The 22862-nt window shown below is 43.5% G+C and overlaps 1 protein-coding gene across 2 annotated transcripts in view; it reads right to left on the bottom strand.

The window, feature by feature from the left end:
* SH3RF3 (SH3 domain containing ring finger 3) overlaps positions 1-22862 on the bottom strand; it is a 214718-nt gene that overhangs the window by 58076 nt on the left and 133780 nt on the right. For both annotated transcript variants that reach the window (XM_081858073.1, XM_081858072.1), the window contains exons 2-3: positions 16430-16702; positions 8717-8812 (exon numbers count right to left, since the gene is read on the bottom strand). In XM_081858073.1, coding sequence (XP_081714199.1) covers positions 8717-8812; positions 16430-16702 — 369 coding nt within the window. The remainder of the gene's footprint in view (positions 1-8716; positions 8813-16429; positions 16703-22862) is intronic.

Genomic DNA, 22862 nt, shown 5'->3' with positions numbered 1-22862 from the left:
AGCTACCAGCATGAGTTTGACCAAACTGCGGGAGGCAGTGGAAGACAGGAGTGCCTGGCGTGCTCTGGTCCATGGGGTCACGAAGAGTCGGACACGACTAAACGAGTAAACAACAAAATGCAATTCTGAAAAAGTACGACTCTTGTAGGTACAAGATTAAAAGAAAAAAGATTTTGTAAGCTGATACGGTGTATGAATTGTGCTTGTTCTGCTTTATAAACTGTTTCGTAGATGAAGGATTCTTTTTGTACAAGAAACCCTGCATCTCGTGTGCCAACAGCTTAAATGCTTTTTATTAAATCTATAAATTATTCTGGACTTGTCCAGTGATTTTTTTTTTTTAGAAGTAATGTCCACTGGAGCACTGATGCATACAAAAGAGCTCTCCCAGCAGCAACAGCCTCCCTAATAATTTCAAGAGAGGAAGAAAATGCAATCCACATTCCTTCACAAATATGGTTCTGCTCCCTTAATGAAGGGAGAAGCCAAGCTATGCTGATCTCTGCACCGGGAAGAATATTTAGAATGTATCCCCACTACCAGGTGACTGATTAAACAAAACTCCAGATTCACTGTGTATCCACTTCACAGTATCCCTAAGAGAATACGGCATCTGTTTTATTCGCATATATATAATCCTGAACTTTTTTAAAAAAATTGGCCTCTCCTCTTCCTGCCAGCTATTTGGACAAATGGGACTCCCATGGAGATTCTGCAAACAGCAAAAAATTGTTATGAAAAATTAAGTGCTACACAATAGCTCTCAACATTGATCACTGTATTGTTGTACAGTTGCTAATTTATGTCTGGGCAGGGACCGGCGAACACAGAGCACATTTTTTTCTAGAAATGGTTCATCCACCTTGGAAGACTGTCTCCCACAATCCCTGATGTGATTTCGAAGAAGATTTACCCTATGCAGACTTCTAAGTATCTAATGGCTGTTCACACAAGCATATAGGTTGCATTCAAGTGTAAATCAATGAGCTTAAGTGTGCTTAATTTCCTGTAGCAACAGATTAAAACAGACTTCTTCTTTTTTGCTCACCCAAAGCATGAAAGTTTAGACCTATTCACTCCATACTCGAGGTGCATATATCCCTTCTGCTATAACGGCCTGCTAAAATATACCAAAGCTCATAAAGAGGGAGATAAGTTTGCAAACATGTAACTATTCAGATGCTAGGGGGCATCCTATAGCAAATTTAGGATGCAGCAGATCCCTGGCTGAGCCAGCATTAAGTCTCCAATTCTGACTCAGCTGAAGATGTAACTTACTTATCATGGCTTAGCCAAAGATAAAGGTAAAGGTAAAGGGACTCCTGACCATTAGGTCCAGTTGTGGCCGACTCTGGGGTTGCGGCACTCATCTCGCTTTATTGGTTGACGGAGCCGACGTCTGTCTGCAGACAGTTTTTCCAGGTCATGTGGCCAGCATAACTAAGCCGCTTCTGGCGAACCAGAGCAGCGCACGGAAATGCCGTTTACCTTTCTGCCGGAGTGGTACCTATTTATCTACTTGCGCTTTGTGCTTTCGAACTGCTAGGTTGGCAGGAGCAGGGACCGAGCAATGACAGCTCACCCCGTTGCGGGGATTCGAACCACCGACCTTCTGATCGGCAAGTCCTAGGCTCTGTGGTTTAACCCACAGCGCCACCCGCGTCCCTTAGCCAAAGATACACCAGTGTAATTTGCTCATGCTGGCTAAGCTGGGGCTCAGTTAACTGTCCTGAGGATGGTGTAAGTACCCCCCAAAGGGGTGTTCTGGGGAGGTGGCAGTGGTGGGATTGGTCAGGTGGACTTAAGGTGGACCCTAACTCTGTTCAGCTCAGTCTGTGACCTGGAAAAAGCCTAGTGTAAGTCCAGCTCTATTATAAACCTATGCTTTCCACCAATTTCTTGTGTAGAGGATGGCTCCCATCTTGGCAGTGATTAATGCACCCTTGAATACTTGTAGAGATTCTAAACTGAACCATTATTCCCCCCTTTTCAGTATTTCCCCCCCTTTTTTGCAACATTCAAGGAACACTTATTTACCAGCAGAGTTTAAACAGTATCTTTATTACTTGCCAGCAAGCGTTATTTGTTTCCAAGATTTGCGAAGGTTAAAAGGAATGCTGTGTATTAGAATAGGGTGTGCTTAGAACAGCATGTCATCATGAGCTTGCAAAATGAAAACAAATGATGCATGCAGCAACAATAAGTATTAATCTCTGGCTAGTGGACTGGGAATTCTTCTCTCCCCAGCAACTAAAGTATTTGGATAGAAAACGTTAACACTTGTATCTGAGCCAAAAAAATCCTTGCGGGTGGGAGGGAATCTTCCATGTTCATAACCGTTATCAGGAATGCTACATGCTCTGAATGCAGAGTATTAAAAAGACACATTTAATTCCAAATTTGACAGTTTGGAGTCATGGTAGGGCTGGAATCCTTGCGTAGACGTTTTAATCCCTTCACCTCATAACTCCACATCAAACCACATCCTGTCTCTTCCTCGGCTGTGAGTTGCTGACAAGGAAGACAATCTAGTTCTGTTAAAGGCTCCCTAACAGAGCCCAATGATACACATTCTACTTTTTTATTTATAGAGTTATTCTGTCAGAATTTCAGTTGTGGGTGCCAAGCTCTACAGCAGTCAGAATGCCATTTGCCCCATTTAGTGGGAGGCAAATTTGCCACACCTCTCCTCCCCGGGAAGAAGAGCGGAGAGGATATCTCCCTAAGGAAAGACATTATGACCTGAGAGTGATTTTACCCAATGGGAAGAGGTGGTTACAGGCCATTTAAGCTTTTTCTGCCCCACATGCTTCTCTCTTCTTTATTCAGCACCCACCCTTTAGTAGTGTGGGCCTACAGGCTAGTCTCTTTCCAGGGGTTGAGGGGGAGACCCTAATTGGCTCCGGGTCTTCTCTTTTTTGTCTACTCCACACTGTTGGGCAATGTTTGTTGGAGTGGTGTTACTCTAATTTGGGTAGTTGGAATGTAGTCTGGGAAGGTGGGAAGATTTCAGAAAGAATGGAAAGCTTTTACCTGAGGGTCATGGGTGTCCCCTAGTCATTGTTGTCAGGCATGGCCTGTGGGTGCTGGGAGGTGACAGACACATTGGGGTGAACACTGGCCAATGGGGCCACAGTGTGCCTGTTGGGATCTTACACCCAAGGTCCACGCAGCAGGGAGGGAGGAATCTTAGGAAACTTTGCACAATGTGTGGCTGTTAACTTGCCCAGGTGATGGGGGTAGAAATTAGCCCCTCCCATCTATTAATGAACACCTGCCCAGACTTCATCTGATTTGGTTACATTGGGTGAATCTGACTAATTTGTTTTGCATATCCTCAAGTTGTTAAATTTAATAACTATATAATTTATTTATCCACATTTGGTTGTCTTCTTCCTGGTGTGCTGGCAGTGGACAATCTAGGAATTTTAACTCTGAGTCTGCGTTTCCTCAGTTGCATGGTGGTTGTGATCACAATGGAGCAAAATGGAAGGAGAAGCAGCAGCAGCGGTGGTGGGGGAAAGCAGGAGTGACTTTCATTCGTTCTGTTGCCAGTATAGGGAAAATGTGGGAGCCAATTGTTGCTTTCTGAGGTGTGATGACTTACTGCCCATTAATTAATGCCAGCCATGACAGAACAAATCATAATACAAGCACACACTGAAGAAGATGGAAAAGCAGAAACGACTGGGCCCATTGGGAATCCTAGCTCTGTAAATCACTGTGGTGAGCAGGTACCTGCAGTGATTTAGATAATGAGATTAATGTAACAACACACCACATTGCAAGGCAGGTGGGTAGAGGGAGGATTTGAAACTGACTAATGGAGAATTGGCAGTCTTGTATATACTTGTCTGCTGAAGTCCCATTCCCTTGCAGCCCTATTGAATGTCAGGTGTGACAAAACGTTTGTTTCTTGCCACAGTTAATTGGAGAAATATTTTTGTCCGTTTGCAAACTTTGGGTTTGTGCACTCTGCCTACTTAGGAGCTAATTTGCATGAAAACAGATTCAAAGCTTAGTTTCAGTGAGATCGTTCTTCCCAGAGTACCTCTTCAAATGCAAACACATTGGCTATCATCCTTCCAAAGGCTACCTGACTACTCATGTCTAGGAAGCCCTTACAAAGGATTGCTTTTGGATCTTAGGTTGCGGGTCACAGCTTCCGCATCCCTACATTAATGCCCCATATTTCTTATTGTTCTACCTTGTTACAAAGTCCAGAAGAGTTTAGCTATACCGCACCTGTTGGAGAGATGCAATGTTAATATTTTGAATGTTGGAGACATTCAAAATATTAAGTTATAGATTTTAGTGATGCAGAAAAGTAGGAAATCTAAGATACTCCTTTTTCCCCTTCTCCCTCCTCATTGCACGGCATTCAAAGCTTTCAGTAGGTGTTAGGACACAGGACAAATTGGTTATTACCACATAAACTGGGGCTGGAGAGAAACTGCATGGTGAGGAGCCTCTTGTACTTGCAGGTGTTCCCTGCACAGTTCAGAAACTAAAAATAAAACTAAAAGTGCAAAGCCTCCATGTGTGGGAAAGTCTCCCTGCTTCACAAAGCTGCTCTCTGACTCCTGGAGAACAATGAGGAAGGCAATGAAGAGGAAGAATGAGGGCTGATATAGACTTACCTTTTGCCCTGCTCTTTCCAGGCACAGACCCGTGCTTAAAAGCTCTGTGCCTGAGTGGTTTGGGGCTCCTTTTTGCCCCGCCCAAAAACTACTCTTTAATGCTCAATCAGAGCAAACATCAATCCAGGTTTTCTATGGACTGTCCTTGTCCCCGTGGCTCCCCTCATGAGATCACAGCATGCAGATTAAGAACCAGGAGCAGCTGGCACAGTGAGATGGCATTGCACTAACCAGGGCATGGTAGGAGTGGGTGGTGGCAAGGGCGCAGGCAATCTGATGCTCCTCTGCAGCCCTGATCTTGCTGCTGCCTGCAGTGGGACTATTGGGAGGGCGGCTCTGTGCCCCCGCCCAGCCGCTCCTACTGCTCCTGTTAAGGGTGCTTTGTTGTCTTAGATCTGTGTCTCCCCAATTCACACTTGTCTGCCCTACAACCCTGTGGATAGCTCAGTTGGTACAGTGAGAGCTGGACCATAAAGAAGGCTGATTGCTGAAGAATTGATGCTTTTGAATTATGGTGCTGGAGGAGACTCTTGAGAGTCCCATGGACTGCAAGAAGATCAAACCTATCCATTCTGAAGGAAATCAGCCCTGAGTGCTCACTGGAAGGACAGATCCTGAAGCTGAGGCTCCAATACTTTGGCCACCTTATTAGAAGAGATGACTCCCTGGAAAGGACCCTGATGTTGGGAAAGATGGAGGGCACAAGGAGAAGGGGACGACAGAGGACGAGGTGGTTGGATAGTGTTCTCGAAGCCAGCAGCATGAGTTTGACCAAACTGCGGGAGGCAGTGGAAGACAGGAGTGCCTGGCATGCTCTGGTCCATGGGGTCACAAAGAGTTGGACACGACTAAATGACTAAACAACAACAACAACAACAACAAAGACTCTTAAATCTCAGGGTTGTGGGTTCAAGTCCCACAATTGGGTAAAAGTTTCCTGCATTGCAGGGGGTTGGACTAGATGATCCTTATGGTCCCTTCCAACTCTGATTCTATAAGAAAGTGACATCTCTTCAGGAAAGAGAGGCTGACAGTACAGGAGGGCTGATGTTAAGCGTCTGGAGAAAAATGTGCCCTGAAAAAAATCTCTCTATTTCCCAGATGTGAGTCCGTACACATCTTGCTTCAAAATGCTAAAAGTACCACTAAAGACGGAGGCCTTATGATCATGATTGCATTAGTCAGTGTCAAAATGAGTTAAGATGGGTAGCAGACCTTATGCCTTCAGTTCCCAGAATGTTTTTGACTGCAAATTCCTCTCAAGATTGTTTTACACTAGTAATAAGTTTAGTCCTGGTGCACTGAATGAATATAAACGCAGCAGCTAAGGGAATCCCACTGTGTATCATTTAATCAGATAATCTGCCTGCATCTAACATCAGGAGAAGGGAACATCACCAGCCATTAAGCTTCCATAAGCAGTTGATGTTTCAACAGCAGTTACTAAATCCTTATTTTAAAATTATACCTCTTGTCAGTTGAGGAATTTATATCTGCAGTGCTTTACTTAAGATTGGCTACTCCTGCAGTTAATAATCATATAGCTGGTAAACTACTTTTTTCTCTCCTTCCTGGCATTTTGGAGAGGGCTGTGACACTGGAAAAGCCTTATTTCTGAGGGGTATCAGGCTACTTTGCCCCATTATGGACATGACCCTCATTTTGGTACAACCAGCATTAATAATAATAATAATAATAATAATAATAATAATAATAATAATAATTTATTATTTATACCCCGCCCATCTGGCTGAGTTTCCCCAGCCACTCTGGGTGGCTTCCAATCAGGTGTTAAAAACAATATAGCATTAAATATTAAAAACTTCCCTAAACAGGGTTGCCTTCAGATGTCTTTTAAAGAGAAGATAGCTGCTTATTTCCTTCACATCTGAAGGGCGTTCCACAGGGCAGACGCCACTACCGAGAAGGCTCTCTGTCTGGTTCCCTGTAACCTCACTTCTCGCAATGAGGGAACCACCGAAGGCCCTCGGTGCTGGATCTCAGTGTCTGGGCTGAACGATGGGGGTGGAGATGCTCCTTCAGGTATACAGGACCGAGGCCATTTAGGGCTTTAAAGGTCAGCACCAACACTTTGAATTGTGCCCGGAAACGTACTGGGAGCCAATGCAGATCTCTCAGGACCGGCGGCCACTCCCAGTCACCAGTCTAGCTGCCGCATTCTGGATTAATTGCAGTTTCTGGGTCACCTTCAAAGGTAGCCCCACGTAGAGCGCATTGCAGTAGTCCAAGCGGGAGAAATGGTAGTGGAGAGAAATGGTAAATCAGAAATGGTAGTAGTGGTTCAAGTCAGAAACAGGACCATAACAGAGTGGTCACAGAATCCTTTTGTACTGAAATGTGCTTTTTCATAGAATTGTAGAATTGGAAGGGATTCCAAGGGTTGACTAGTCCAATGTCCTGCAATGCAGCAATCTTTCACCCAACATGGGGCTTGAACCCACGGCCCTGAGATTAAGAGTCTTATAATCTACTGACTGAGCTATGTTGCAGCTTCAGCTCCCGTCAGCCCCAGCCAGGTCAAGGGTCAAAAATGATGACATCTAGAGGCCCACACACTCCCTACCGATGCTTTGTAGGGATGTGTGCGCTCATGCACACTTCCTCCAGGCAAGCTGTACAAACAAGCTGTCCATACCACTGGTTTTACACTGAATATTTTACAAAATGAATTTCCTTGAACATTAACTTGCATCCTTCGTTTTGGGGGGTGGGTGGGAACCACCACAGAAAACTGAAAGATGCGAGGCATTAAACATTCCTCACTTAAGCTATAATTCCGCACTGTTGCAAGCCTACAGTGAAGGTTTGAAGAGTAAAGGCAGAGAGCTGCAAGGAGCCTCAAAGGTCATCCACCCAAGTCCCTGTAGGATTTACTTGACTAAAGCCACACCCACCAGATGCTCATTTGGGCTCCATGCCTGTGTGATCTTGGCAACATGAAGCAGCCAATCCATATGGTCAGGACTGCATGCTACAGCAGTAATGTCTGCAAGCCAGAACAACATGGTTTGGATGAATTGTGTTGGTAGTTCCCATACCAAAACTGCATTTCAATTATTTCATTGTAATATATACTATAGATAACATCTCCAGTTGTTTTATGAGAATGATAATACGTAATATGGATGCATGAAGGATGTTTGTGTGTGTTTTTTGTAGCATCCATATGATGTGTTGGCATTCCTACCCTCTCTTAATATGGAATTACCGTTCAGGAAAAAAGAAAAATCTGGTAAGTTAAAGAAAATGGTTGCCAACGACTTGTTTGCAATATCATATTATAATATGAAACCCCCATTTAGAAGCCTAATTTGTCAATATTCCTTACAATTTGTCAATATTCCTTACACATCGTAGGAATGCATCCTTCTGGGAATCAGTCACATAACTTGGCCAAACCATGTCATCACTAGTTGCATACATTACCAAGCCAAGCAGAAGCCCCAGTTGTGTGACAATGGGTTGCCACAGGCTACTGCACCATCGAGAAACTTCAACTGGGCCATGCCTTCCACTTGTGTTCCTGCTATGTAAGCAAACAGTTCCTAGGCAACAGCATTTCTAATAACCCATAAAATTAGAGGACTAGCTTGGCTAGCAAGAATTCCAGTATTGCACAGAAGCCACCAGTTGGTTCAGGAGATGATTAAACAGTATGTGAGAGACTTGTGCACATGGAAGGCAATGGGTTAATTTGGGGGCATTCTACAGTGGCTGCAAATCAAACGAAGTTTTTGCTGTGATTGTAGTCTCCCATTTCCCACATGTATCAACTGAGATTAAGCTATAAATACTATAAACAGAAAAGCCTCTGACAATTTTCATGAGCATACTGGCTGCATGGATTTCAGTTACACTGAGCAATATTTTCTTTTTTCAGCAGAGGATCGATATCAGAGCTTCATTATAATTCGATGCTTTGCCCCCCTCCAAAAACACCCCAAAAAACACCCTAAGGGCTTTGCATTTCACTTTTTTCTTTCTTTTAGAAACGCCAATATTACAGTAAACAGCTTTGTTTCTCAGTCATCAACTACATGACAATCTGATCTTACCTCTACATAGAGGATAGGAAATATTCCAATCTTATCTCCCAGCATTCCTTCCGCCCAGTTATCATCTACTCTCCTGATGACAGTCAAAATTTCATCCTAAAAAAAATGACAGAGATCACAACATAATATACAAATAGGCAGATTTTCACACTTTGTTTCTATGGGGGGGGGGTGTGCCCTATAAATCACCCACAAAGCAAAACAGAAGCAAGCTCTCCAAATAGCAACCAGGTCTTCCATACAGGGAAGTCATGGTTAGTTATACTTTTCAACCTACTTTTCCAGCTGTTGATGCAATGGGAAGACCATAGACCAATTATTAGAATTACAGTGGTACCTCGGGTTAAGTACTTAATTCGTTCTGGAGGTCCGTTCTTAACCTGAAACTGCTTCAGGTTACAGACTCCGCTAACCCAGAAATAGTGCTTCAGGTTAAGAAATTTGCTTCAGGATGAGAACAGAAATCGGGCTCCGGCAGCACGGCAGCAGCAGAAGGCCCCATTAGCTAAAGTGGTGCTTCAGGTTAAGAACAGTTTCAGGTCAAGAACGGACCTTCGGAACAAATTAAGTACTTAACCTGAGGTATCCCTGTATAAGTAATCTATATCTAAATATCCCTATTATTACTTGTTTCCCAAGATAAAAATGAATTTGTGGCTGCATACACTTCACACATTTCAATAACATAGCTCCCCCCCCCCCAAGAATCCTGGGAACTGTAGTTCAGCCCTCACAAAGCTATGATTTCCATCACCCTTAACATACTGGATCCCAGGATTCCTTGGGGGAAAGTCATGTGCTTTAAACGCATGATGTGTATGCAGCCCAGTATGCAGCTCAGGAGATAGAAAACTGAAATCTGTAAGAATATATTGGTTCAAAGGGTTGACCCAAAATCTCTTCCCACTTGTTACATTTGCTTAGTTCATGCAGTCTTTCAGAAGACTGTACTCCGATGACTGAATATATTGAAAAAGGGAGACACATTTCCCAGTTTATTTCCCTCCCACCCCTTCAAAGGCCACCGACTAAGCTGTACCTACCCAAATCCTACTTCCACTGCAGCTGTGGAATTTGCATATATGCCTGGAGAGAAGTCAGTGGGATGACACTCACTGACACTCACTGGAGAAAAGCACAGCTGTTGCCCGGGTTGTAAGATTGATTTGAGCATCACATTGAGAAATTCTATGGATCACTCCATGTCCTTTTCTGACTGAGAGCAGATTTGAATGTCACGTTATATGTGCAAACAGCAGATGTGAGAACATTTGTCTCCGTACTTCCCCACTAATAACGTAACATGCAAATTATTGATTTATGGGTCTCCGAGCTATGTGCAATTCACACTCACAGAAACTAAAAATCTGCATCTGTCAATCCATATTTGATACTGTGGAGCATTCCAAAGAAAAGCACAGGTTTTTACCAAACTCCTTCCTAGAAAATTCTGCACAATCCTGACTGTCCCCCCTTTAATTTTGCAACATGCCCTTATTTTGCAAATGTGATGATTTGGCACAATCTGTTCTGGTTCTGCTACTCACGGACAGGGACATGGAGCACTGAACGTAGGGCAGTACCACTTAACCACTGGGAATATTTCTCAGCCTTCTGTCTAGCTTCTGAGATCACAGCAGGGGTTGCCCACGAAATTCCAAGCACATATTTATAGCTGTTCCAAGTGCTAGAAAAGTCAAACTAACAAAGAAAGACGAAGATTCTTGGGAAGCCAGAACGCTTTCCCAATGCCACATTTTGTGTTTGTTGTGGAATTACAGCACACACCCAGCCCATCCCTGACTGTGATCAGTTTCCACAGGTTCCCAGAGCTTATCTCAAGCCATGGGTTGATTTCTGTCTGTCCTGGCTGGCTCTTTATGTTCATTTTTACTTTTTAAAAAGATAAGGGATGCGGGTGGCGCTGTGGGTTAAACCACAGAGCCTAGGACTTCCCGATCAGAAGGTCGGCGGTCCGAATCCCCATGACGAGGTGAGCTCCCATTGCTCGGTCCCTGCTCCTGCCAACCTAGCAGTTCGAAAGCACGTCAAAGTGCAAGTAGATAAATAGGTACTGCTCCGGCGGGAAGGTAAATGGCGTTTCTGTGTGCTGCTCTGGTTCGTCAGAAGCGGCTTAGTCATGCTGGCCACATGACCTGGAAGCTGTACGCAGAAGGTGTTAGGAGTGCATGCCTGGCCATGCCATTTGTTACCAGCTAAAAGCTCAGAAACGCGGGTGGCACTGTGGGTTAAACCACAGAGCCTAGGACTTGCCAATCAGAAGGTCGGCGGTTTGAATCCCCGTGACGGGGTGAGCTCCCGTTGCTTGGTCCCTGCTCCTGCCAACCTAGCAGTTCAAAAGCACATCAAAGTGCAAGTAGATAAATAGGTACTGCTCCGGCGGGAAGGTTAAACGGTGTTTCCGTGAGCTGCTTTGGTTCGCCACATGACCCGGAAGCTGTACGCCGGCTCCCTCGGCCAGTTAAGCGAGATGAGCGCCGCAACCCCAGAGTCGGTCACGACTGGATCTAATGGTCAGGGGTCCCTTTACCTTTACCTATGGAAGTCTAACAAGGATGAATGGCCAGTAGAAGGAAATATCAGTACTGTGCAGGCAGAGGGTAGCTTGGACCAATAACTCTTTTAGTAGTTATATAGTAGTTATACAGAGAGGGAGAGAGACAGGGGAAATACTGTTGCTAAGTAAGAAGAGAGAAGGGCACTGGGGATCTGGCAAGCTGTATGACAGACCTCGACGTAACAGGGTGAACTCGTGTTGAGATATAAGTGGCATGGGATTTGGGCAATGTGAGTGGCAGGATAGAGAGTTCGGACAGGCTACTAGGGAAGTTACAGAGGAAGACTGAAAGCACATATTTTTACCAGTTCCAGAGAGAAGGGAGCTTTGGGAGCTGCGCCTCGGTGGGTGGCTTCCATTCCCACGCAACAGTGAGGAACCAAATCGGGCAAGTCTTTTAGGCTCCCTTGAGTCCTAGATGGTGAAGGCTCCAAAGAAACACAAACCTGCCTCCTCCCCAAACCCTGCTAATTGGTGAACAAAAGAGATGTCTTGAAGGAAAAGCACAAGGCTGGGGAATCCCTCAGGTTCCCAACTAAAGCGAGAAAGAAAACAACAAAGGGTTGGGAACACTGGGGGAGAAAGAGAGAGTCCCTATTTGCATGTGGTCTGCCTAGTGGAGTGAGTGCGAGATACAAACCACCCAAAGACCCCTTCCATCCACTACAGGAAAATCCACATGTTTACCTGTGTTTAGTCTACAGACCTAATGAAGTGCATCTTTTCTTCACTACTTGCTAACCCACACAGAATATTGATTTCCATACAGCAAAAGATGGGAAACTTGTTATTTCAAACGCACCTTCCATTGTTTTGCAGTGACACTTTATGTTCTTTCTTCTGTTTATTGTAGCCAAAAGGCTTCAGAATTAGTGACTCTCTGACAATCTCCTCCCAAAGGTATTGTTAAGATGAGCAATTCCATTTTATAACTACTGCCAGAAGCTATGCCGAAGATCCATAATTTCAATCAAGATTGATTTACAAAAGAAAAGGTGGGATCATCTCTTCGTTGGGTGGGTGGGTGGGTGGGGGGAATACATGAAATTATGTCTCAAACCCAGATATACCACATGGCATGGCATGAATTAAGGTCATTTTATTGAGAAAGCACAACCAAAATGATTAATGGAAAAATTTGAATGACGGCAGAATGGCATCACAGCATGCAGTGTTCTGCTGTCACTATTGTCAATATTTGCCAGCTGGTAATAAATGCTTGCGCCCATTTATAGCCATACAAAAAGAAAACACTCTTTTCCGGATTGATTGCTAAAGATATAATGCTGGTATTCTCATTGTGCACAGTTATTACCAATAGAAAAATAATTCTAGCTTGATAAAGTGGGGATTCAGGGTGGCATTCAGCATAATAATAGTTGAATACTATGCATGGTCATTCACTCCCCTTTCTCCCAGCTCTAAAATTGATCACTTGCACAACAGCCCTCCTATATATTATATTAAGTGAGTTAGTTCTAACTTTAATTGTTAAGTAATGCTCTGAACTGTGAATGAGAAATCAGTGTTAGGAGTGCATGCCTGGACATGCCATTTGTCACCAGGTAAAAGTTCAGAAACGCGGGTGGCACTGTAGGTTAAACCACAGAGCCTAGGACTTGCCGATCAGAAGGTCGGCGGTTCAAATCCCCGTGACGGGGTGAGCTCCCATTGCTCGGTCCCTGCTCCTGCCAACCTAGCAGTTCGAAAGCACATCAAAGTGCAAGTAGATAAATAGGTACCGCTCCGGTGGGAAGGTAAACGGCGTTTCTTTGCGCTGCTCTGGTTCGCCAGAAGCGGCTTAGTCATGCTGGCCACATGACCCGGAAGCTGTACGCCGGTTCCCTCGGCCAGTAAAGCGAGATGAGCGCCGCAACCCCAGAGTCGGTCACGAATGGACCTAATGGTCAGGGGTCCCTTTACCTTTACCTTAAAAGCTCAGAAAGGCCTGGGAAATATCTCTTTATGGGAATCAATGTATAGGAAAGGAATGGGGTACCCGTGGTTTTCCAGATATTGTTTGACAGCCCTAGGCAGCAGAGTCAACAGCTAGGGATGGTCAGACAACATATGGATGACTCTGCAGTGAAGTCTGTAGGGTTGCATGTGTCAAACCCTGCATAAATAAGAACAGTATGAGGAGTGTTTGGCCTTCTGTTAAATGCACGTGAGAGGTGCATTTTGTATGGTGCTTATGCTTGTTTTTACAATATTTCCCCAATTGCTGCTATACAGACAAACCAGCTATGCCACAGGGGAATACAAGCTCCTGCTCTTCAATTGAGTAATTGCCTGTTATCATGTCCCAGGCCATCTCTTCCCCGATCCTTTTTTTGGGGGGCGGGGGCGGGGAGAAATGAGGAAGGAGACTCTACATATGCTCAGAGGTGATCTGAAGGAGCAGGATTTTTGAAATCCCGCTAGGAAGCATTTTTTAATTCAAAGGTCAACAGATTGCTATTTGCTTAATTACTGGAATAATAATAATATAATAATAATTTATTATCTGTACCCCGCCCATCTGGCTGGGTCTCCCCAGCCACTCTGGGCGGCTTCCAACAAAGATTAAAAATACACTAAAATGTCACACATTAAAAATTTCTAAATGTCAGGTAGTTGTTTATCTCTTTGACATCTGATGGGAGGGTGTTCCACAGGGCGGGCGCGACTACTGAGAAGGCCCTCTCCCTGGTTCCCTGTAGCTTTGCTTTGTAGCTTTTCTATGTTGTGGGGCAAATGGGGATGGGAAAGAAAATCTGGAGGTGCAGTGACTAGGAGGTGGCTTCTGAATTTCTGGATTGGAAGGGCTGACCTGAATCCCACTGTAAAAGGAATAGTTGCAATGACACACCACATTATTTTATAGTACTGTAATATGTTTCGCTAGTGAATTTGAAAGACTGGACCCTGGAATGCATTCATTAATGTAGTCACTTCTAAATATCCCACATAACGCTTTAAGTGAATCAGATTGTGATTTAACAGAAGGCCAAACACTCCTCATACTGTTCTTATTTATGCAGGGTTTGACACATGCAACCCTACAGACTTCACTGCAGAGTCATTAATGGAAATGAGATTGAAATCCAGCCCAGGGTCTCCAGGATACATATAAGGCCCCCTCTCTTTCCCTGCCACATCAAAATGAAACTGTGAAGCCTAAAATTCCTCTGACTGACAGAACCATATCAGTAGCAACACAGAGCTTGTGCCATTCACGGAGGAGCTGAGCTAACTGACTTCAGCAGTGTGTGGGATCTGAAATCCATCTAAACAGGAAGAGCTTCATCAGAAGAAGAAGAAGAAGAGTTTGGATTTGATATCCCGCCTTTCACTCCCCTTCAGGAGTCTCAAAGCGGCTAACATTCTCCTTTCCCTTCCTCCCCCACAACAAACACTCTGTGAGGTAAGTGGGGCTGAGAGACTTCAAAGAAGTGTGACTAGCCCAAGGTCACCCAGCAGCTGCATGTGGAGGAGCGGAGACTCGAACCCGGTTCCCCAGATTACAAGACTACCGCTCTTAACCACTACACCACACTGGCTCTCAGCAAGGTGACAGCTACAATTAGCATAGAAAAGCCTGATGAAATAAAGACAGAGTGAAGTCCCGAGATGAGAAATAGATTATCCGGCTGTCAGAGAAGACAGGAGACAAAAACACAGTTACTAGGGTGACAGGGTGCATAGTAGGAAAGAAGCTGTAGGAATAATAATAAAAGAAATGCTGTGGAGAAGCAATCAAAGTCCCCGAGGCAAAACAAAGCAGCAACTGGTAAAGGAGGATGGCAACACGATCAAAGATGGATGAGGAAGCCGTTATAAATGCTTACTTGGAGGGGAAAACCTTGTATTTGAAAATGACACCACATATACACAAAGGAGTAGGACAGCTGTAACGCACCGGTGGAAACAGCAGCAAGTCGTTCGTCAACTAATGTCAAAAAGTTACTCCAGGAAAGTAAAATGCAGGAACGTGTTTATGAAAATTTGCCATTTCCATTATGGCTACCATAGAGAAGCAACAATATGCATAAGTGTTTGGTTATTATTTAGAGAGCTGCCAACCCCTCTAAGTAGTTGGAGCACAGAGGGATTAGGATTAAAAGTGCTAAGGTTCCTTTGGTCAGAGTGATATTCACAGACCTTTGATGAATCCTATGAATGCATCATCATATGATTATATCAGTGTTTACCCATATCCTGGGAAAATGTTAATTTCTCTCTGCTTTCCTCTCATGAAGTCTCTGTTCACCCAACCCCAAACTTCAGCTGTATCATATAGCATTAGACTGCTGCGGTAAAGAGCTAGGTGACCATTAATCCATTCATCTAGTCCCATACAATTCCTAACAGCAGCACCATTTTTCTAGAAAAAGAGGTGCCGGAACACACAATGAATGCCCCTTCATTCTCTTAGAGAGGTGCCAGAACCCACCTGAGAGGTGCCGGAACTGAGTTCTAGTTGAGAAAAAGCCCTGCCTAACACACCTCTAACTTGCTGTTCTTACATACAGTAACTAAGATGGTGTCAGTTGTTTCCATAACAATGTTTTCTAGGCTTTTCCCTATGGACAGTAAGGGCTAATGCAACAGCCACTCTTATGACCAATCCATTTTCAGTTTCATAAAGTAACCTATATTCAACAAAAGCTGAAGGGTAAGCTCTGAACTGAGAAGGAATTTCCTGTTTGCTGGTGAAGAACCTTTTCCCCCAGTGCACATCCTCTGTGGCCTGGATGCAGAAGTTGCTCTCTGAGGGGCTACGGACTGACAGCGCTGCCATATAGCAGGGAGTTCAGTTTGATGGGCCTTTACTCCCTCTTCTGGGATTCTAAATTAATCCCATCCTGTTTTATGAACATACTTGAATTTAAGCACCTTAACTCTCATGCATGAGAATCTGACAGGCCTAAAACCAGCTTGGCCATGTCACAGAATTTCAGAGGATCCACAAATAATAATAATATATGGGAAGTATTTCTTCTTCTTCACTGTAAACACTGAGATGTGCTGCTATAATAAATAAAACAAGCATGGCCAAAGGTTTTGACTCTTTTCCTGTGGTTTCCTTTGGAACAAACACGGTCTGAATCACAGAGATGCTCATTAGGAGGGGAAGCAACATTTCACACTACCTTGGTGAAGGTCAAACAGTCTTTGTCTTGATCCTTGTCCTTTATTTCAAAGTCATAAAGTGCTTTGCCCTGAGGTGGAGCTGGTGGGAGGGGCTTGACACACTGGATATAGCTTGCTGGGAAAAAGCCATGATTTCCATTCAGTTCCCCGTGATACCAATTCTCATCTACTTTTCGTCGCAGTATAATAATGTCTCCTTTGTTAAACTTGAGGTCACCAGGTTCCTTGCCTTCATAAGCATAGAGAGCTTTTCCGTAGGGAAGTTGAGAGTTCTGCAGCAACAACAAAAGGAGGATATGATGCAATGTGATTAAATCAATTATAATACCAGCATATACTCTTTTACATTTTTATTATTATAACTTGATTTATACACCGAGCATATTTCAGCATTATTAGTTTCAAGTTTTGTTGTCCTTTGGCGGTCATATATGGCTGATCTGCTCACTGCCAAACCCAAAGCACATGGGGTTGTATTCAACTAACTCTCATTCAGAAAAGACTTATTGAAATGAATGAACATAACTTAATCATGACCACTAATTTCAATGGGTCTACTCTGAGTATACGTTAGTTGACCCATGGGAAGAAACAACTCTCACAAAATAAGACTGACCTTTCCATCAGCAGTAGTTACTTTTCTTGGCTGCTTAGTGTTACTAAAATATTTAAACATAATGCTATTTAGTTTACAATTCTATCTTCTAGTTTTGTAACTTTTGATTTCCAAGTACACACTTTCCCTTTCTCTTCATAATATTGCTCAATAAATGATAAAATATTCATGTAAATGGCACACAAATGTTCCCAAATGTTGTTATGTCATCCTCATGTCACAGGTTAATATACACTTCTCATGTGAAATAACATATTGGCCGCCTTGCAGATTTCTGAGGGTGGGGAATTATCCTATAGAGACACAACATAGGTACCTGGACTTTGTTTAAACTAATCCTCATTGATTAAAAAGTCAACAGTTAACACTGTTTTGCTTTGGTCTGGATGATAACTTTTCAGCTTGCACCCCTTTTCAATCACAGAATTAGCCTAATGAAAAGTATCATCTTTAGCTCATTCATTTTTCTATGACTAACAGAGATAAAGAATTTTTTTTAAAACAATATGAAGGATTTCAGTTAGGACCGCTACCTATATAGCAAATTCACAATCTGGGAAATGACAGCATGGATAGCTTCAGTGATGACTAAAGAAATGCAGATACTTGTTTCAAATCCTTTTATTTTCCTCCCTAATCTCTCCCTGATTTGTTTCATCCACCAAGCATTCAAATAATGAAGACCAAGCTGGCCTTGGTAGTTTGGAATAGTTTATTGGTTTCAATAAGAGCCTTGAAAGATTTTGATTTGATTTGTCCTGGTACAAATCATTTTTTTAAACTGCACATCACAGTAAACCATAAACCATGGCTTACAGCCCACCTTGCTCCCACTCCACGCTGGGAGGAAAGAAAATATAATAACTGTCTTAGAATTACGTTCAAACCTGGGGCCGTGGATTACTTCATTTCAAACAAGCCATGAAGTGAATCCAGGGTTTGCTCTTGGTTTACCAATCATGGTTTTTTTGAGCAAACACTGGTCTTGATGTAACTCGAAGCCAGGGGTGGTGTTTATTTCCTCCATGAACTGGCGGGGAGGAAAAATGTGGGTAAGATTTCCTTGTGGAAAATGGTCTATGGTTTAGTATAATGTGCAAATGAGCGTCATAACCAGGACTTGTATAAACTCAATTATTAAAGTCTGTTTCAGCACACCAAAATTCTCTGTGTAGCGTATTCAATATTAATTTATCAATTATCCATAAAATGCATTAATCGCTTTTCTGCCTAGAAAGCGATCCAAGGCAATGTAAAATTCATTACAGATAAAATTAAAAACAACAACACTGAACGCTTGTAACGATAAAACAAGATGCAATAATGTTCGTATGGATTGTCCCTAAGAGTCAGTGGAATACTCGTTAAAAAGCAAGCAAAACCAAAACATAAAACACCCCCTTTTCACCCAAATCCAGCTCCACTTTTATGTTGTAGCCAGTCTCTTGATCTAATTCTTGCACTTCCTCAACAATGGAATACATCAACAAAAGGGGAACTATCCAGTGCAGGATTGATGTGCTGGAATAGAAATGCCTGCCAGGATAGTGAAAAGAGGCAAATAATCTTTGCTCATAGCTGATGTCCATTTCACATGTTACATTTTAGGTGCACATCTTAAATGTATACCTACGAATGTGTATGTATGTATATGTAATGAACAGGTGTGCATCTCAAGTGTAAACTGTGGCAAACTCTGGTATATGATGTGGAATCACAGAATCACAGAATTTTAGAGTTCGTAGGGACCCTAAGAGTCATCTAGTCCAACCCCCTGCAATGCAGGGATCTCAGCTAAAGCATCCATGACAGATGGCCATCCAACCTCTGCTTAAAAACCTCCAAGGAAGGAGAGTCCAATGTGTGAAAGGACCCTGAATAAAGGAAGCAGCAGAATTCCATTACTAAACTAGCACCATGGCAGTTCATGTCACCACTGACAATCTTGTTTCCTGTAGCTGCCCTGATTTATTTATTTTTTAAAAAGTTTTCCAGAAAACGTAGCTTCACAATAAAGCACCTCCTCCACCCAAAAGGAGAGGGGGAGGCGAGCACAAGGGGAATTGATTAGTCATATTGATTCCCCCATGCATTTCTTACATTAACAAGAAATAAAACAAGAATGCCCATCTACTATGGATTAAAGTCTGTCACAAAAATGGCAAGAGTTGGAGGGCAAGGGAGCATTGAAAAGTCACTACTCCATGTATGTCAATGTTTTCCTGCACAGTGCTGGATTCTGCAGAAGGTTTCTTTACTGTTTCAATCAATCAGTGCTGACAAGAAAGCCCGAAGCATTAATAGAGAAAGAGAAAGAGAGAAGTATTTTAGCGAGGTCCTAATGATATGCTGGAAACTCAATCATTCTGCATTTATGTTTCAGCCAAATCAAACAGTAGCACTTAAGAAACTACCTGCTGGCAAATTGACAAACAACAATCACAAGGCAATTAAATGGTAACTAGAAGCCTGCAACCAGTGAATTGGGTGGTTAGTTTAAATCAATATATGAAATCTCACTCTCCACTATCTGCTGTCCTCTGCCTCTTTGGCAGCCTAGTCCACACTGGTCAGACCTCAAAAACTCTCTGGCTTATCCATCTTCTACTGTGCAACAGTGCCCAACTCCTCTTGCTCCTTGACCTGATGTCAGCGCTACTTTCTCCTTGGCTTCTCCTTCTCCCCCAACTCCATGTCTCCATTACCTAAAGTTACTTCTTCTGCCAGCCTCCCCTTTTGGCCCAATTCCTTTGGTCTTGTTGTTTTGGCCACCATCCTAAAGCGTGCCTGTTTCTATTTTCAATTCCGTATACAGCAACTTCCGCCTTTAAATGCTGGCCTGGTTTGCATGCCATGCCAAGCCCAACCAAACCATGGCTTAGCACAACTGCACAAGCTGGTATTATGGGCTTCAGACAAGGAGATTGCAGCTGCTTTGCTCTGCTGCACTAAGTGATGGGTTGGTTTGGCTAACTGGCTTGCATGTACCAGACCAACCATGAACTATAACCACGGCTCGTTCTATGGTTTATTCTATGGTTTATTATGAGCCAAACCACAAGTTTGTGTTTGAATACTAAGAATTAACTTAACAAGGCACAGCAGCAGAAGACCAAAACAATCTTTGCTATGGGAATCCACATGCCCACACGTTTATGCTAAGCCACAGTCTACTGCGAGGCAGGGGCATTGGTTCCTGGGGGCTGAGCCCTTGGGGGGGGGCGAAGGGCTACAGTCCGCCCCTCCATATCCATAAAACACAGAGGCTTCTGCTCCTCCTTCTCCTGCCGTAGAGGGGAAGGAGGATCAAAGCAGCCTCCCGACTGTGGTGGCATCAAGAAGAGGCAAAAGAGGAGCCACCAGCCATTGAGCCACACGACCACCGCATTCAGCTCCGCCCCCAGCTCCTTCCAACATCCTGACATCGTGTGTGGGATGTCAGCCCCCCAATGGCCCTCACAAGCTCTGCTGTGAGATTTTGCATTGACTTTTTCTTGACTCTGTTCTAGGTCTCTTCGGCATTCATCTTTCTTTTCTTTCACTCAACCTTCCCTCTTCCTGTGAAAAGTCCATTGCGTATGCTGTATCCTTCCTTTAGTCAACCACCTTGTCTCTGGGCTCCATACTTCTGAGCTTCTCTACATTCTGGTACCTCTTTCCAGTCCTCAACCTTCTTTTTTTAGCAACTGCACAAACTTCCCTTCCTTTCATAGAAACTCCACTGCAAACAATTTTCTTACCTGAGTAGTTGGAATGATCATGAACCAATCAGAACCAGAGGCTTCACTTTACCAAAACATATAAATACTGCAGGATCTTTCCTTACAGAGCTTAGAGAAAAAGAGAAAGGAAAAGCTGCCAATACAGTGGTACCTTGGTTCTTGAACTTAATCCGTTCCGGGAGTCCATTCGATTCCTGAAACCGTTCGAAAACCAAGGCGCGGCTTCCAATTGGCTGCAGGAGCTTCCTGCACTCAAACGGAAGCTGCGGAAGCCACGTCAGATGTTCAGCTTCCAAAAAATGTTCGCAAACCAGAACACTTACTTCCGGGTTTGCGGCATTCGGGAGCCGATTTGTTCGACAACTAAGCTGTTCGGGAACCAAGGTACTACTGTAATTCTACTATAGGAAGATTTTGTCCTATAATTACCATACTTTAAAATGAATATTTCCTGAGTAATAGAATAAAGTTATTTTGTGAGTTAGCTTCAAAGTTGAAATAATGAAAGGATGTCAAAGGTTATCTTAGCTCCAGCAAACAATAAAGATGATCTCTGCCAGAAAACCCCAAGATCTATTGAGCACATTTCTTAATATTTCAATGCAAGTGCTTACAAAAGGTGACTTTATTGCCTTAAAAAAACCAACACCAGTCAGGAATTTGAAGCAAATATTTTAAGACACAGCTCAAACAATTAAGGCTGAGACACAAAGGACCATGCAAACAGTTCTAGCAAGCCAAGGGGATTCTGGGTGTGTGTGTTTGGACATTAGACAGCTCCCCACCCCACGCCACATGGCAAACCCCTTTGAAACTGAAGGGACTTTTGAAAGAAAAGAATCTATTCAAAGGGGATGCAGAGAGGTCATCAAACAAAATACTGAGCATGAACCATACTCTAGGGGCATACTTAACTTTTCTCTTTGAATTCTAGCCTTAGGAAATGTCAGCATTACAAATGTACACAGGTTCAAAGTATCTCCCTAACCCAGAACACTGGGAATTGTGGTTTCGAAAGGAAAGGAAGGATTCTGAACAGAGTGTCCTCGCAGAACTAAGATTCCACAAGTTCTTTCCAGTAACAAAGAGGTTTAAGCCTGAGTTAGAGCATTTAGAGACACATACCACTTTTTTGATTTGACAGCTTCTGTAAAGTCATTAAAAACTTACATTGGCTGGATTCTAGTTGCTAGGAAGTGCATTAGATTTTCTTTTTTAGAAAATCCAATATTAACAACCTTCACACATGACTTGAATGGTACAAAAGCAGGGCAAAAACTCTTTTTACTGCAGCTTTGCATTTAACAAGGAATCCTATGCAGCTTGGTGGAGAAAAGATGGATCTTCCTGTCCACTTCCTGCCCATCCGTTTGGTGTCCATACTAGGTTGGAGAGAAGCCAATCTGTCAGATCCATCACTTCTCACTAATCTGTTTGGCAGAAGGTGCCTCTTCTCCTCTTTTTTTGCTAGGCTACAAAAAGGTTAGTATTCTGAGTTTCCATTAGGGATGCCTCCTTCAGTATACCTGAAGGAGCGTCTCCACCCCCATCATTCTGCCCAGACACTGAGGTCCAGGATCTTCTGGCGGTTCCCTCACTGCAAGATGTGAGGTTACAGGGAACCAGGCAGAGGGCCTTCTCGGTGGTGGCGCCTGCCCTGTGGAATGCCCTCCCATCAGATGTCTGACATCTGAAGGCAGCCCTGTTTAGGGAAGTTTTTTAAGGTTTGATGTTTTATTCTGTTTTTAATCTGTTGGGAGCTGCCCAGAGTTGCTTGGGAAACCCAGCCAGATGGGCAGGGTATAAATAATAAATTATTATTAGGAGAGTACTTCTCCTCTTCATGAGAAGAGAAGACTCCCTGGAAAAGACCCTGATGTTGGGAAAGATTGAGGGTACAAGGAGAAGGGGACGACAGAGGACGAGATGGTTGGACAGTGTTCTCGAAGCTACGAACATGAGTTTGACCAAGCTGCGGGAGGCAGTGGAAGACAGGAGTGCCTGGCATGCTCTGGTCCATGGGGTCACGAAGAGTCGGACACAACTAAACGACTAAACGACAACTTCTCCTCCTCCATGGCTAGTACTGAAATG

The sequence above is a fragment of the Podarcis erhardii genome, assembly GCF_964252035.2.
Source record: "Podarcis erhardii genome assembly, chromosome: 4".
NCBI lineage: Eukaryota > Metazoa > Chordata > Lepidosauria > Squamata > Lacertidae > Podarcis > Podarcis erhardii.
The sequence above is the reverse complement of the archived record's forward strand: the minus strand, read 5'-3'. Positions and strand labels throughout refer to the sequence as shown.